The sequence below is a fragment of the Anopheles merus genome, chromosome 2R (assembly GCF_017562075.2).
Source record: "Anopheles merus strain MAF chromosome 2R, AmerM5.1, whole genome shotgun sequence".
NCBI classification, from domain to species: Eukaryota; Metazoa; Arthropoda; class Insecta; order Diptera; family Culicidae; genus Anopheles; species Anopheles merus.
Genome location: NC_054082.1, coordinates 30522410 through 30540129, shown reverse-complemented (window position 1 = coordinate 30540129; position 17720 = coordinate 30522410). Strand labels below are relative to the sequence as shown.

At 46.5% G+C, this 17720-nt stretch overlaps 1 protein-coding gene across 1 annotated transcript; it reads right to left on the bottom strand.

The window, feature by feature from the left end:
• Positions 1–152: 152 nt before the first annotated feature.
• LOC121587714 (organic cation transporter protein) lies at positions 153–16765 on the bottom strand. Its single transcript, XM_041904775.1, has 7 exons — positions 14991–16765; positions 4926–5343; positions 2399–2979; positions 2083–2257; positions 1369–1514; positions 988–1190; positions 153–889 (listed from the first exon to the last, which is right to left on the bottom strand). The coding sequence occupies exons 1-7, from the start codon at positions 15465–15467 to the stop codon at positions 799–801; spliced, it is 2091 nt and encodes a 696-aa protein (XP_041760709.1). The 5' UTR covers positions 15468–16765; the 3' UTR covers positions 153–798.
• Between the last annotated feature and the right edge of the window lie 955 nt (positions 16766–17720).

The window sequence follows — 17720 nt, the reverse complement described above, 5'->3', positions numbered from 1 at the left end:
CCACAGTTCCAGATATAAAAAGAACAGTTACAGAAATAGTTCAATAACAATCCACTTTATTCCAGCAGGTTTGAATATCAGTAGCAGTAGGTAGAAACTACACTAACGTGTTCAACAACACTGTTATATTGCACTTACTTTAGCTATCTTGCATAACCCTTATGCAGAGCCCGGAGTTGCCTAATACTTGCTGTGTACCTATTTGCCCTAAAGGTAGTGAAGGTTGCAATAATACTTGCTGCTGCAGATGTCCTTAGTACTTAAATATCTTACAATAACTATCAATAAAGTAGGTTGATGAAATCGTGCCTCATCCGGAAGGTTGTAGCATCTGTTATCACATGTTGCCGTTTTTTTGTTCGTGTTGCGATCGTGTATGTTCCCAATGTGCGCTCGGTAAACTGGTTCTGGATCTATGGTTCGCCATGAAACCTTTAACTTCCCATTGGGCTTTTGTACACCAAATCCTGACCCGTTCGAAATACTGTCATGAATGCTGTATGCTCAAGCTGCGAGCGATTCGCCTTACTAATCGCTTACTTACGAATAATATCAATGCATATCGTTATGGGAATGTTTTGCATCTAAATTTAAATACTAGCTTTAAATTGTGTGCTGAAATCTGTTCCCAATGGTTTGATTCTACTTGCTCCGCTAGTCCGATTGTATTACCATCTATTTAACTAGCTGCATTAGAACTTGCTACAGAAAACTGTATCCCCTGCCCGCTATTATTTACTAATAGAGAGAAAGAGAGAGAGAAAACGAGGGAGAGAGAGCATGTCTTACTGTAAAGCTTTACAGAAAGATGCTTTCGTTCTGCGCAAATCCGATGTTGCTGATGCCGGCCCCATCGTCCGTGTTGTGCGGGAAGTGTGAACCCAGGCGCCTAAAGGTAGACAATCGGTACAGCACATTACAATCGTTACCGCGTAGCGTTACAGTAGAACTCACGTGCGTTATTGCGAACGTAACGCGCTCACTTACCGTTTCGGATCGTCGTTTTCCATCGCCGCGTGGTGCTTCGTACCGTTGATGGTGGCGGCATTTTGATAGATCGACGCCTGCTTCGCCTGCTTGCGTTGGCGATACTTTGGGCTGAGCTTGTCCTTTAGGATGGCCAGCGACAGGGCACCGATAATGCTGAACACACCCATGATCGTCATCGGCAGGTACTGATCAACGTGTTCCTGTGTGGGTGGGGGAAAAAACCCGAGCACAAACGGCACAATCAGTAAACGCTTTAAAGTGGCAACGCCAATCCACCTTTCTCTGTCAGCTTTGTCTGGCTTGGTAATGCTGTTACCCCCGGACCGTAACAGGGAGCTGGAATGCGATTAAACATGCAGATGCGCGACCATAACTCACCAGCAGCCACAGGTACGGTACGATGATAAGGGCCACACCGGCAGCGAAATTTCCCACCCCAACGCCAAGGTTGCGCATCGTGGTCGGATACTGGTAGGCGGTAAACGTCGGTATGATGGCATTACACGCTCCAACACAGCACTTGACTGGTAAGGAAAGCCAAAAAAAAAAGAAAGAGAAAAGAACAAGTGTGAGGAAGCAGCAATGTAGCGATAAAACCAACAGAATGAGCGCGCCTGATACAAAAGCTGACTGCGGTTTGGCGCTATCCCTTCGGCGGCTGAGGCGGCAGCAAATTGATAACACTTGAGTAAATCAGAGCGCTCAGGGCACAGTGTGCAGTGTTTCAAGCAACGGTGGCACTACATAGTGACACTAGTTGAGCGCAACACTAATTGAATAATGTTTCATCATCATCAGCAGCTTCCCTGAAAATGTCCAAAGAGCACGGACTACGTACGGAACGGTGCGGCACGAAAGTTGTCAAATTTGCGAGAACGTGTTCTCCCCGGACCCCGGAAGGGGGAGTGACAGAAGGAGTCTAAATTTAGAGCGCTTCAAGGGCCGAACGAAGGCGAAATCTGCATCTTCACACGTGTGAGCCAAATTCTCCGAACCGGTTGAGGGGGGAATTCCACCCGGCAAGTACGCCCCCGTCAGCAGCATGGCTTGATGAATTGCATAAGCTGCACCACCCGCTGCACCCTCACTCACCGACCATCGCCAGCGTAATTATCAGCCAGAGGTTGCCATCCGGCACGAAGTTCATCACGATGCAGGACAATCCGGCCACGACCATGTAGAGGAATAAATTAATCCGCAAGCCGAGCTTCAGCACGACCACGATGCTGAGACAGATGGCAATCGCTTCGACCGAACCGGCAATGACCTGTGGTGGGGGGGTGAAAAAGGGCGAGAGAAAATTGCGTTGAAAACAGGCACAGCAGTAGTTGCAAGGAAGATGCAGGTCGCGTAAATTAGGGCACGCTTGCGTTTTTGCCCCCCCCCCCCTCCCCCGTCTCCACCGTACCGTGTTCAAATAGATGTCCCCACCGAGATTGCTCAGGTGCAGCGTAATGCCGAAGTAGATCAGTATGATCCCGAACCAGACGACGATCATGACGAGCGTGGTGCGGATAAACTTGCGCCGGAATACGTCACCGACCGAGATGGCGGCTTCCGGCTGCCCGCCGTTAGCGTCCTCACCCTCGGCCTGCAGTGCTTTCCGATAGTTGGCGGGCAGCTGCAGATGGTTGGTGCTGGCGGCCCGCTCCAGCAGCTGGCACAGCTCGTCGAGCCGACCCTTGGCCAGCAGCCAGCGGGGTGACTCCGGGCACCAGTACCAGCTGGTGACGAGCAGCAGCCCGGGCAGCGTGATCGCGAACTGCATGGTGCGCCAGTCACGCGCCACGTAAGCGATACCCGCGGCCAGTATGTAGGCCAAGGCCACCGGAAGTATGTTGAGGATGCCGATGATCGTACGGTACCGGCCGCTTACCAGCTCGACCACCAGCACGAAGCTGACCACCGCGACCGACATCGAGGCAAATCCGATCACCACGCGCAGGGCCATGTACAGCTCGAGCGACGTCACGAATCCGAGCGCGAGACCTGTGGAAAAGAAAGAAAGAGTGAGAGAGAGAGAGAGATAGAGAGAGAGAGATAGAGCGAGCAAACCGCCAAGAATTAGTCGGGATGATTGATTTTTGCTAAATTGTTTATGTCACAGCGAGGTCCTTGCGTGATGGATCTGTTTGTATGTTGGGTTGCAAAAGAGGGGGGGGGGGGTTCCGCTTTCCTTTCCTCTCCATCGCTGCGATGCTAATGAGTTGTAACTATTGGCTGGGAATTGTGTGGGTTTTGAGGTTTGCATTGGCTGACATTCATGAGCGGAAGTGATCAGACGTATGTTTAGGAATTCCGGTGTAGCGCGGAGAGTGACGTTTACTTCCTTGTGTCTATTCTTGCTGGAGCATAATGGTTAAGTGATCTAAATAACGTTTGTATCATTAACATTGGTTTAGTTGTTGATGGTAACCTCCTTCTATAATTAGCTTCAGTTAATGTTCACGAAGTCCAATTGATTCAGCGTCTAATGAGCTAGTTGCTTACACGAGCTCAGCAAAAGCATCCACTTCATTGCATATTAAAGCGTTTTTTATTTTATAGCAAACGATTTAAAAAATAAACCACGATTGTCCATCAAACTGCCAAATAATGTCACCGAGGGAACATCATAATTGAAGATGCTAATTTCTTGAACAAATGAAGAGTTACGGCTCAATGCGAAGGGGGTAATAGTCGTATTGCTTTACCACTTGACGACGGTCCCCATCACGTTCATGAATGATAGGGAAGACGCTCGATCGTAAAAATGCCATAACTGCACGTATTGCGAACGGACTAGTCGGATGCCATGACTAATCAGTTCTCTGGGCTCGTAGCTGTAGCTGTAGTCGTACCTGCGACGGTTCTTTGGGAGAGCATTTTGGTGTTGGTTTAGTGTTTTTATGATTACTACAAGTTTAAATAGTTAAAAACTATACTGAATTAATTGAACAGTTGTACGCTGTACCATCAAATCTAAACCACCGCTTTGATACTGTGCTTAGTCAGTTCAGTTCCGGTTCGAATACCACAGTCTCACGAGTTCGTGCCGAATCAAAGTTTAGTATGCCTTCAGTTCTTAGACATTCTTGCCGGTCGTAAGTTTACGAAGAATTTGTCGTGTACAACTGCTCGTACCTTTGCACTGTAATTTCACCCATAAATCGCGATCGTGCGCTTGGGAGAAAATTGTTTTCCCTCCATTTCGTTGCAATAGCACGTGAATGAATCATTTAACTACCCAAGGCCGTTTAACGGGTGGGTGGTAGATGATACGGTCGAGAGTTGAAGTAGATATGATGGAGAGAAAAAAAATCAAACGAATTTACTAACGATCAATTTAGGAAGGATTAATTGCCATCGAAATCAACTTTGAATGGAACGTTTTGTATCTCTTTTAACATCATCTTTGTCTCCAACTGCAAATAAGATAGCGTGCTTGTAGAGCTGGTTGTAGGCCTCCACCTAAAGGTGTATTCATGACCAATTGACAAAGTAAACAAATCCACTTTAAAAAACTGCTGATAATGGTAAGCAAATTGCGCGTCCCCACTCGATTGTGGCACCATTTGCGTCACGCACAAGGGTTGCTTCAACCACCGAAAAAGCTAACGATTATCCTCCATCCAGACAATCGATACGCGACCCACGAGATGCCGTCGGTTGGGTCCGTCGCTGAGCGTAACGGACAAGTTGAGCGTTCGCTGGGGCACGCTAAAGTCTCTCACCCTCCCATTCGCCCGCCGTACCGCGTGCTCGTACAATTGCAATCGTAATTGAGCGTGTAATTTGGTGTTTGCAGGCATGCAAAACAATAGCACGAGCGGGCAAACCGGCACGTACGGAGCTACTGTTACTAATTCTGTCTGGAAGCTGAAATGAGTTGGAGTTTGGAAAGTGATGTGTGATGTGTGTCCCCATTGCCCCGCTGTGCTGGACCCTGGCCTTACCTGTCACACCCTGAAGCAGGGCGAAGCCCATCAGTGTGTGCCGCCGGCCGAACTGATCGGAAATCCACCCGCTGCCGACGCTCCCGAGGGCCGCCCCGGCCAGAAAGCACATCTCCACGATGCTCATCAGATGGGCCCGGTCGCAGACCAGCCCAAACTCGGCAATGATCGTTTGGCCGTAGATCGTATCGTCATACTCGTACCCGCTGCTGCAGGCCATTTCCAGCTCGCCCTCGGACGCGTTCGACGCTGCACCCTGGAAGTGGTCCAGGATGCTGTCCACCGTCAGATGTTCGTACGGTGCGGCCCGAACGCTGCACTGGCTGGCGGTGGCCGTCTGCGTGAGATTGCGCCACAGCTCCAGCGGGATGGCGGCGAGATGGTCCGGCCGGGCGCACCAAAAGTCTCGCGTGGCGGCCTGTTTGACGACCGGGGAGGATCAGTATGTAAGAGGAGAAGGAAAAGCGTAAATTATTAGTAAGTTAGGTTAAACAAAACATAAGCCCGTACATAATAGAAACTATAATAAATCTCACATAAACTGCCATAAGTACACAGGTCTACTAACGGCAAATGAATGTAGAAGCACAAGTCATTGTGCATGTTTTCATTTGCATGACGTTAAGCGACTATTAATTGAGACTTTTCTAACGATCTAGAACTGCACGGTCGTTGTCGCTGTAGGCTTATTATGCTAATTTTATTCTTCTCCCCTTCTCCATTTGTCGCTCGATATGGATATCGAGTGCTGCTATTTTCTATCCTTTAATAGCTTTTGCGTGATTTTACTAGAAGGCGCGTGGCCACAACAGCGACAAAAAGGCAACAAATTTGTCAACACCTAAGCTTTTGTTGCTTGTTTTAAGCGTTACAAATTGTCGACATTATTTTATTGCTCAAAATTATAGACTGAATCAGTAACGAAGTAACACTGCCAAAACCCTGACCTTTGCCGCGTGAAATGGATTCGATTCTGTTGCTCTGCTTCCTCTCCAAAAGCTAAATCACAAGGACATTACCGTTTGAGTCGTTTGAGTAGTTTGCAAGTTTTTTTTCATGAAAGTGACGCTTGGAATGTTATCATCTAAAAGGGCAATAAAAAAAGGCATTATGCATAATCGAGGGCATCACACCCCGCATCGATCGTACTCTTCGCATTGTCTCTTCGCAATACGATAACCAATTAATGAGTTCAACCATAATGTTCGCTGCCAAGTGGATCAAAACATCAACACGGTTGCATTGGTGACCTTTGCCGAACGGTGTGCGTCGATCAGTGCGACAGCACGGCCCGGACCAGCATGCGCAGCTGCTACGCATCTAAGCTGCTAACTGCGCCAATGCACCGCCACGCTCGTGTACTCGTGATTAAACGCACATCGTGCACAGGCGGTTGGACTGTGTTCTTTATCCGCGCAAGGTCACGGTCGGCCCAGTCGATCGAAGGTTCGTTGGGCTTGTTCGCAGCTTCCTAACATGTGTCGAAGGAGGCACGCCCGCGGGCGCGCGCTCATACCGCTTGCGTACGCCGCCGGCGCACTAAAGGGCAGCAGTCGCTGGGAACAACATGCCGGTGCTGGAATTCTGCACTGCCAGTATGTTCGCGTGCCGGCCATTTCTTACAATGTGTGGAAGTGGAGGTGTACCAGCAGCCCACCGTTTCTTGCCGATCCCCCGATCTTGAATGCGATGATTTTTTTCTCCATACATTTAGTTCGCCGCAATAGCAATCTGGATCGGATTTAATGTGTTGATTTAATTTAACGCAAAGAACTCAATTATCTCCTATCTCGCAACCGTCAATCCGTCATCTTGGTCGTGGTGTTAAAGCTTCCTTTAAGTTGTATGGTACACATGCGTTAGTGTAAATGCGCCAGTGTGGGCGCGGGTGTGATTATCTATTGCTCCCCGCTGTTGCTGTCTGCTGCTCTACCGACAAGCAATGATCGAGCGAAGCAAACACCGACAACCGAACATGCAAGAGTGCAGTAAGTGGTATGATACACTTTTTGGCACCTTATCGAGCTTGCCGGATCATATCTTGAACGTACCGCTTCCTCTTCCTGCTTCTCCACTGTTACAGACACCATTCCGTGCAAACTGATCGATTATTTCCTGTGCAGATAGGATAACCCGTTCCGTAAGTACACAGGCGACATAAATCGGCGCGCAGCGTTATCCTATTTGCAGCGGCGGATGTGAGAGTAACATTGGTTAAATATTCGAGACACCACGGGATCGAAAGTCATTGGAGAGCCACAAGCTCGAGGAGCTCTATTTTTAGAGCAAGACTGTTATACAGGGTCTCTGCTTTGGGTGTAAAAATAACCTGTCTTGCACCTCGATTTACAGTGTGCGCCAGTCGCCGCCAACGAGCGGCGTCCTTGGCGTCCTTGGGCGCAGCGCTGCTGGAAGGTTCGTAATGTATGTGAGAATACAGAAACAGATATCAGGGGGTGGTTGGATGACGCGACGCCGTCGTCCGCGGGCGTCGTTGGTTTCGCGATTTCCTGATTTCGCGCACCGTGCGAGGACCACAAACTAGCAGCGCACAATTAATCCCCACAGCCCCATTGGTGTATAATCATTAGTAAGGTTCGCCCGGGTGTGTGTGGGAAACGATTGATTGATTGGGAGCGTGAGTGGCTTTATCTACTGTTTCTATGTTGTTTTTTTGTAGTTGACTTCCACTAGCAAAGAAATGTTCCTAAGCCTCATTCTGCCGAGATTAATTTAATTCTTCACGCGTAAGGGTTCGCCGCTACATTTCTAGTGATGTTGAATGTAGTTTATTGGGACGAAAAAAAGCTTTATTAAATGGCGAGAACTTCAGATTGAAGGAGCGGCGCCCACTGGGAGCGCCATGAAATTGACGTTTAAATTGGTTTTGATTTACGGCTCAAAACGCGTTGCCGTTAATAGGTGCGATGATAGCGCATTTATGAATAATTTAGCACATTGAGTGAATGAGTGGCTAAATCGACGACTATTCTCCAGCGACATTAGATAATAGTTTGGTCCTAAACACGTGTTATTCTATGTTGGTATACCACGTTCAAAATACTTAAAACCCCAATTTTAATGCTGTACATTAGCTTTCCAGTTATCGATACAAATTAGGTACATACAAACATCTCTTTCAAAAATGCTTTGGCGTTCCAATTACTCAATTAAACTTTGCCTATAAATAAATCATAGATCTCTCATGAGAAATGTTGTTTTTTAACCGCTGTTATTCCATCGATCAATATTGTTTTGAATGTGGCGGCTTATCGTTTCTTCAAAATACACTTTTGCTGCCTAGATTCCACTTTTATGATTGATCTAATCAGACTTCAATTAACAAAAAAAAAGCTTCAATTGTAGCAAGGAAGTGTAGAAGCATGAAACGGGAAGTAACCTTTTGAGCTGCAATAAAAACATTATATCCATCACTCGACGCCTTCAGCCGTATGTAGCCGGTAAGCAATGCAAATCGTTGACCTTATCGTCAGCACTGCTGGAACAGACTTTTCATAAACCTTCTTACAACCACCGTTTGATAATTATATTGCAAACGCCGCCGGGCTGGTCTATGCGCGTCGCGGGTCATAAACCAGCTAGTTGCGCACAAGAAGCTGCGCCAGCAAATGAAAAAAAAACGTGGCGTCCCCATCTATAGACGCCCCTTTACGAAGTGGTTTGTGATTTGCCATAACTCTACCTCGAATGAATATTGATATGTTCTAACGCATGCGTAAAAATCAAAACCACGGCCAGCGCGAGGTGATTGCATGATTGCACGATGATCGCGAAACATTCCGGAAGGATCGTCGATCTAGCGATGCCTTTGCTCGCGGTACGGCTCGATGCAAGTGCGACTAGAAATTGTTTCGATTGAGACATTGAAATAGCGCCAGGAAGTTGCATCAGTAGGTGGAAAATACGACGCAGCAGTTGGACCGGGTTTGAGGATCGAGACCGTACGTAATCGCCACCTACCGGGGCGCGCGGGTAGCTAGAACGCCCCTAATGGGTGAACCGGTGCGACATTTTTTCCCTACGCAATGAGTTTTGCGTATCAATGGGACGGGAATGCCACAGAGAGAGAGATAGAGAGAGAGAGAGAGCGGCTTAAGCCTTCTCTAGCGGTCATTAGTGAACAATGTTTCACGTACCATACGCTTCAAGTGCTTTTACATGTTTGTCCTATGTAAGCCGGCGGATCGGCAAGTTCGCACCACACGCGCACCGCACACATGGCCGCGGGCAGAATCGGTTTGTGCAAAAACAGAAGAAAAAAAAGCCACTTCCACTCCACTGTTTGGTTCCGATTCCGGTTCTACCTCGCCAGCAAAGAAAGATCGCACCGCCGCGATGGGACTGAACTTTTTCAATGCTACGCACCGGCACTCGAGCCAGGGTCGCCGCGGTCCCGTTTGCAGTACCGAAAGGGATTCCGGCGGTCTTCGACTGACCTGTGCGACGGATCAGACGAGATGGTGACGCACAAGTGCGTCGTTGGCTTTGGTCGAGGCTGGGTAACGCTAGAATTCGCGCGCGCGGCCGGTGAAGTGCGAGCGGTAAGGTCAACCGGTTCAGCGTAGTATAGCAGCTACCGAAGGATGCAGGAAGCCCGTTCGACTGACTCCGTTTCGCCAAATCGGAACTGATGGCGAAAGGAAATCCCGCAAAGCGACGAACGGCACGCGGCCAGTTATTATTGTTGTGTTGTTCATATTTTTGTTATTTACGTTGTCAGATCGGTTTGTTTTTATTGGAACATAAATTTGATCTAGATCTTGCCTGAATGGGATACACAAATCGGTGAGACGCGGTTTTTGGTGTGTCACTTGGATGTTTGTTTATGGCTAATTTATATTTAATAAATAATTGTTAGTGTATACATACATTTAATGCATTAAAAACTAATATTTCATATGCTATGCACAGCATAGGAAATTTGATAATTTATGTTAAAAGATAAAAAAAAATAATTTACATAGGAAGAAAATGATCATGAACATTATTATAAAAATCAATCAAAACCAATTCACTAAGATAAGAATATATCAATCTTTTCCAACCGGTAATGATCCTTCCTGTTCCCGTTTAAAGCGTGTTGATACACGCGGTAGTTGTAGTAGTAAAGGCACAGCAGCCCACGTTCCCAGCGTGCGGTTGCTAAGAACGATGGAGGAAAGAGTTCGCTCACCCAAACGTCGTCGCCCGCCAGCACGATGAACGCGACGAACCTGCATATCACGAGTCAAGGTCTAGGTCGTTCGGTGGTTTGGCGAACGGATAAAATATGTAGTTCAGTCTTTAAGATTACAAAAAAAACCTCCAGCTAAAAAACAAACAAACACCATAAACGAATGGATGCAGAGGGCAAACTGGGGAGAGATCGCCACGGGAACGATCGGTTGATCGGATTTTCACTCAACCTTGACAGCTTTGCTTTTCATCGTTCAAATGGGCAAAGTGGTAAAGGAACGAAAACATTTTTTTTAAATAAAAATGGAGAAGAAAAAAGTGTAATATTAAATTCTGTGCTCCCATTCTCCGGTCTGCTTTGTTGCCTGTGGCGCGTGCCTCCCAATCAAATGGCAACAGACACGGGATGACGAATGCAATGTTCCGTCTAGTTTGTGTTATTTTTTAGCACGTTTTTTCGGTGCAAACAATTTATCAGTGAACGCATAAAAAAAACAATATGCACATCATGATCGGGCGCGTGCCTCATAGCTCTTCCGGCATTGTCTCGATGGCGGAGCGACGTTGAAAGAGCTGTGGTAGAACAAATTTATAACAAGGCGTATAAATAATGCATTTGTTAGCGGTGCGGAAAGTCGATGGATAAAGTCGACTTGAAAAAAGGGGGGGGGGGGATGTAAACCATGCGTTTACCTGCAGTGTGGAGAATAAAGGAACAAAAATCAATCAACTTTCATAAGTGATTTTACTCTTTTGTTGGATAGAAAAAAGGTAGAAAAAGTAGTGATAGATGGCGCCAACGTAACAAATTCAAATTCAAATCACTACCTCTACAATGTCAAATGTAACGAACAGGATCGTTTGCGTCATCCGTCTACGGCACTACCTCGGCGCAACCAAGAAGCGTCGGAAATCTCAATCATAGCTCGAAACTGTAATTTAAAAACGCTCGTTTTTACGCCTCCGCATTGCATTTGTGTCCGGAGGCTGTTCTGAGTCTAAATCGCCAGTAAGAATGGCAATCGAAAAGGAAAGTAAACGCGTTGCGACTCTAATATGGAGCAGCACACATACCACATGGTTCGCTATGAATAAATAGATGACCTGTCAATGGAGCGGCATTGAATAAATAAGCAATTAATCTGCAGCTGCATTGGAATGCACTCCAGCTGAGATGCTGCGTGGTAAAATTTAATTCACAATTTTTGTACATTTATCCAATTTACATCGTTGCGTTACCTTTTGGGTCGTTTTTTTCTCTACCGCTGCAACACATTTAATCAATCTAACAAAACGAGCCGGACACCAAATGAACTGAGCAATTTTACGACGAAAGTTAATCGATTTTGGCACCCATTGGTAACGCTAAAGATTTGTGTGTGGTTTGTGGTGTGGTGCCAAACATCGGTCCAAACAACCCCAAAAGACCATGGATGCACCAATATGCATCAACCATCAATGGAACGAAAACACACAACGGAGAGGGACAGTAAAAAAAAAACCACCCCGCGAACACCGTCGAATTATGTTGCAAAGTCAATGGACTGACTTGGGCGGCGGTGGTTGCTGGTTGCTGAATAGATGATGGACGACCGTTTTATGGTTGATCGGAAACGACTGGTTTCTCTGCTTTCTCGTTGCCGCCCAAGCGCTCAAGGTTTCCCGTTGGTGGTGAAACATTAGCCATTAGACATTAATTTATTCTTGCCAACTCGCCCTAACGCTGTTAGCGGGTGTATGTGTGTATGTGTGTGTGTCTCTTTTACTTCGCCACCATGCCAACGACAACGGTAAGCGGGGTGGTAAGCGACGCAAAACGGTTTGTTTAATCACGGGCATATGTTTGGTGTGTTCCAAACGCCTTCGCGTAACACATTTGTTAATGCATCACGGAATGCATGTAAAACAGACCTTTAAACTGATTTATGTTGCTGCCATTTATTACCACCTGTTTTCCAATTGTGGGGTAGAAGAGGGAGAGTTAACTTAAAATCGATAATCAAAATGTAAGCCTGACCGATGGACACTGAGCGCCATCCATTGGCTACTAGATTAAAGCTGCTAACGACGGCAATGACAGTACCTCAAAAAGCTCTCATCGTGACCTGACCCAAAGACCACCAAAGCCCCCTAATAGCGGACCATAAAGGATGCAGAAAGTGTCGAATGTGAGCGTTAGAGGGTTTGGTTAATCTCAAGGGTGCTGTGTAACCTTGACACGATTATCATTAGACCAAACTTTGGGTCGTAAAACACAATTCGCTACGCTACGTTTTGCGACACCCATCACACAAATCTTTCGACCACTCTCATGCATCTTACCCTTTCACTACCGCGAGCTGAGCTGAGCATAAGAGGAAGCTAACATTTCGCCCACTTCCTAGCGGTCGTCCCTCGATGCTTGCCAATTGCCAGTTCCCACCGAGCACGCGTGACAATGACCTAGCGTACGGGGACGCGGTAACCGTCTTTAGGATGTTGGATGTTCTTTGAACGCTCTAACCCAAAAAAAAAAAAAATGTGCCAAACTAAGAGAACAGGTTTCTTTGGTTTGGGTTTTGTCACAATGTTTGGGGTTTCGGGGTACTCTTTCCCCACCGGAACCAAGGTTACACGCATGTGGAGGCGCTCATAGATTGAAAGTGAAAGGTGCTGCTGGACTGGAGCTCAATCCCAAAGCTGAGCTTTGAACGATCAGCGCCCAATGCTCGACTTGAATGGAGCTTTCGTTAAGAATCCGGCACTAAACATACTACTTACTGCCCCAAGCTACCGACAGTCGTCATAGTTCATTAGGCAGTCGATATTGGTTATTGAGTCGATTGCAAATTCAATTTAGCATTATCTGATCGATTACACAAAGCACCAACTGCACCAAAGCGCACTGCACAAGAAGTCTCTTATCCAATAAACTCCACTGCCGACAAGAAGGTTGGCGCGAGCCCCTGGGCTTATCGTATTACCGTGGTGTGGAGAGAGAGAGAGAGAGGGAGGAAAAAAACGCAGAAAAACTGTGCACACTCAAGTGGCAATTTGCAGGTAATCCGAGCGGCGAACATTTGAGCCCAGCGCCACCGGGAAGACGGTGCACGGCACGCGAGGAAACTCGGTCGAGCGAGCAGAGCGCGGCTCGGTATCGCAGGAAGTGAATCGCGAAATCAGGGCCCTTTGGATTCTTTCAATCAAGGCGGCGTTTCATCGCCGATGGTCGACCGGGCCGGAGTAAACTTGATACACGCGTTCCTCTTCTTCCGTATTCAATCAACCGCTCGCCTAATGCGCACCCTATTGAAGAAGTTACCGGGAAGGCACACTAGCTCTCCTGCCGTTTTCTTGGCCTAGCGTTCCAGTGTGCAGAAAGGATACGCAGTACGGCTCCTGCTGCTACTGCTGCTGCTGCTGCTGCTTCTTACGCAGACGATATTGGAATTGAGTGTCACATGAAGCGCCGTTCTTTAAGCCCCAATTACGTACGCACGCACGCAGAACTATCGTAGGAAAAGGTATGAAGTAATGTCCCCGGTTTATGATGTAAAATCAATGATACATTCCTATCACGCTGGCGTAATGCATCAACTCGCTATCGTTTGTTTGTTTGGATACGGGCGGACTGGCGCTTGGTTTTATATGGCTTATGATTAACATTCAAGCAGCGGGTCGTAGAAGACGTCGTTCCACGTACGTGGCTCCAAGATTAAACCCATCTATAAACTGGTGGTCTGATGCCGCGGTTCCGCTGACATTCAAAGTGCCCTAGGTTTGGGCAAGCGAGCTCAGGCTGGTGCATTTGTTTGCCTTCACAAAACAATACAAATCCCTTTGCTGAAGGGCATCCACCTGTCCGCAGCTGTGGTAGATGGGAAAGCAGGAAAGCTTTACAGATGGCAGTTGTTTGATTGTGATTTTTACGCAGCAGTTTAACGGAATGATCCAGATCATAAATATTGATCTGGTTTACAAATCACATACGTAGAAAACTTATTAAAGCATGATCATTAAATTCATAGATGGAGTCACAATAATTACCTCAAAATTTTACAGGTTATTGGAAATTTCAAACAACCATGAGGAGTCTAAAAATTCAGCAGAAATATATTTGTATATTTAAAAGATCTACCTAATTACATTAACGAAAATCAACGCAGTTTAGTAACACAGAACCACTTATCAATAACAATTTTAACGAAAATGGTCGTTTGCAGCACTTTAATTTTCTTGACAACTCTGAGCTTATTATTATTAACAAATAAATGAAGAAATTGGGCATGGCAGTCAAGTTTTAGGTCTTCTGGAACTGATAATTACATATCAGTGATCAAATACTGCCGTCTGCTCTCAAATTGCACTGTTCTTGATTATTTAAAATTTTATAATATTTAGAACAAATTGTTCCCATCTGCTGCATACAATTCAAAATGTTAAAATAAATGTCTTTTAACTGGACAATTTGTTTAAAATGTTTTTTTAGCAAAAATCTTTTTAATTGATGAAACATTAATCCTAATAAAAATCATTTATGAATAAAATATATTTTATTCGAAAACCACTACATTCGATTAATTTGGATATTTGAGTTATGCTAAAGTTTCCGGAGCGCATTAACCGCGAAACTCTAGAACCAAGTGTACCAAAAAGTAACCAACAAGGTAGACAATGTCTACTAGACATAACCATCAAAATTATGTAGGAAATACAATAATATTTTCCCCGATAAAACATATTCAAATTATCATCATTTAGCATAATCTCGTTGTCTGGACCGTAAACAAATGATTTGATACAGATACAAACTATTAAACGCACCGGGTTTATCTCTTATCTGAAACTAAGCACTCGAAAGCCAATGTCCTTCGCCCTATCTTCACTCACCTGAAACACCAGACAGAAGATGTGAAACGTCGTCGGTATCTGGAACAGGCACAGCAGGAACGTCCACCCGAACTGCCACCGGCCGTAATGCCCGATGTACTCGGATATGATATCGCTGTCCTCGTCGTTGGCCGTCGCGCTCAGATTGCTGCTGTTATCGCTCTTATCGTCCAAGGACGGATCGTGCCCCTTGCCACCGGGTGCACTATTCGACGCTGCCGCCGCCGACGCCATCCGGCCACCCTTGCTATCCGCTCGGTCCGGCTGTTGGTAAATGTTAACCGTGCCAAAGTCAACGGTGGACGCTTTCGGTGGCAGCTGCAGAACGGAGGTAAAGGTAGTGGGCCCGGTCGGTGGCACCTCAACCCGTGACGGCACCGTGACCGTGTAGCTGCCGGCCGTATCCGTGCCGGCCGATTCGTGGGCCAACCGTTCCTGGCTGTTCATTTTCTGCACGTAATAGTGTCGCTTCATCATTTTGCACCCTCACACAATCGGCGCATGTAAACACGCACGCAGTAGGCTGTGGTTGTTTTTTCTTCACCGAGCAAAATTTGTTACATTGACACATACACACACACACGTGGGATTGTAAACAAACACGGGGTAACGTTTTTGGCAACTGCTTTAAAATGAAGTGCTGCCTCTTACCCACTTGTACGGAAACAGAGAACACTACCGCCAAGCGCTACTGTACCGGTCGCCTCACCAACACTTAAACATTAAGCTTCGAAAAAAACCAAACCAAAGCTGCAAAAGCTGTTTTCGATCGTGTCCGTTGGAGCACCGCGCACGCGTTCACCAGTCGACGGGCGAGTTCTAGCTCGCAGGAAGCGTTACTAAACACTGAGCGGATCGTGCGCATGGACGCAAAGTTAAATAGACTATCGTGGGCTGACGACGACGACGACGACGACGACGTTCAGCGATCTGTACCCGCGTACACGTACAAAGCGACAGCCCAGCCGGCACACACCGTTTCGCGTGTGTGCGCTTTTCTCTACTCGCGTCAAGTGTTACGATCTAGCGTCGGCATCGTTGACATTCCACCACTATCATATGCGCCCGCCGACCGTTTGCCGGTTGATCGGTGCCTGAAGGCGACCGGAAACCCGGCGGAGAAGTAAGCTCCCATTTTCGGCCGATGGGTTACCGATCGTTCGGTGGTTCGGGGCGTCGTGGCGCACCGCGGCAGTTGTTTAGAATGACCGATCAAAGCGAACGCGACGATTAGGGGTAATAAGGTGACCAGCGAACCACCAAACCATCGGGCACGATACAGCACCCGGGGGAGGGCGGACCATTTACCACCGGCAATCTATCAACTATTCTCCAGAAGGTGGAAGGGTCAGACGGGGGAATGGGTTTGGAGGAAGGGAGCCTTACATGCACCTTTACAAACAGAACGCGCACCACCACCGGCGACTGACTGCACGGGGTGAAACGCTTAAAATGGTTGATTGTTTTCTGTTTCACTTCACACTTGCTGCTGCTGCTTTGTCACCCTTGTTCGTTACATGGCAGGAACGATTAGTAGCGTTTTATTGCTTGCTGTTTTCCCTCCGGCGGTACAGGCATGTTTCCTTTTTCTTTATAAAACAATGACTGTGTCGGTCTTATTATTGTTACTATTTTTTTTTGTGTAAAAATAAGCTACCTCCCTATACAAACCGTAAACGGTCGCTAGGCGGTTGTGTCGGAAGCAGTCTGGAGCAGTTCAGTATGAAGCCAGCTTACAATGTCTACTGCGAACTCACTGTAGTTGGTGATTGCAAAAACGGCCTATCGAGACAATCGTGCACGATGAACAAATTTAGAGCGATCGTGGTGCTAATCAAATGTCAACGCAAGCAAGCCATGGCGTGGCTGCCAAACCGGCAGGTGTAAAGTGTTACATCGTCACCTACAGGTAGTGTAGGTAGTGATGAGCAGTTGATCCAGCTGTTTTCTGCGTGACGCTGGGTGAAGCGTGCCTTTACTTTACGGTTTGTTTTGCAAAAAACTGAGCTGAAGCGTTTGCTTAAGTTGATGCTTATAGTCGTTGTATAATGCGTGTCGATTAACACATTGGTAGGGAATACATATTTTAGAAGCTACAGGATCTTATTGTTCAGGCTCGATAGTCGCTTGCCTTGGAAGACTTTGGGAGTCCTTAATCAAGTTGTTGGATTGTTACTTTACCAAAAAAAGGTCTCGAAAAAACAGAATGAATACATACTAATGAATTAAATAAAAGAAGTTCGTCCCTAAATCTTCAAAGATTTAGGTCTCGCAAAATCATTAATTTACAGGCCGAGAGATCGATATTGAGATATATTAGTGTTCCAAAAATGTTTCAGTTGCAGATAAACTACAAAAAATAATCAAAACACTTTGCTAATCTCTGCGCTGGGCAAGTATTAGCTAAAATGCGTGGGAAAAAATAAAAACAACATTTGGGCCAAAACAAAACATTTAAATTGTCTTGTCTCCGAATCCCAACATCATGATTTCCCCATAAAAAAAGGAACGCCTTTAAGCGAATTTCATGTTCGAATCTAAAACAATAACAGATTAGCCAAAACAACAACTTTACAGCTCTTTGTTTGAGCTGTTTGTGTGATTTCCTTTGATTGATAACTTCAATCGCGTCGTTCCAGCCGTCGACCGAAAGGAATGGCTTATTAAATTACCCACACGTGCCACTGCGCCACCAGGAGAAACGGTTCGGGATAGAGCCTGGCGTGGTGG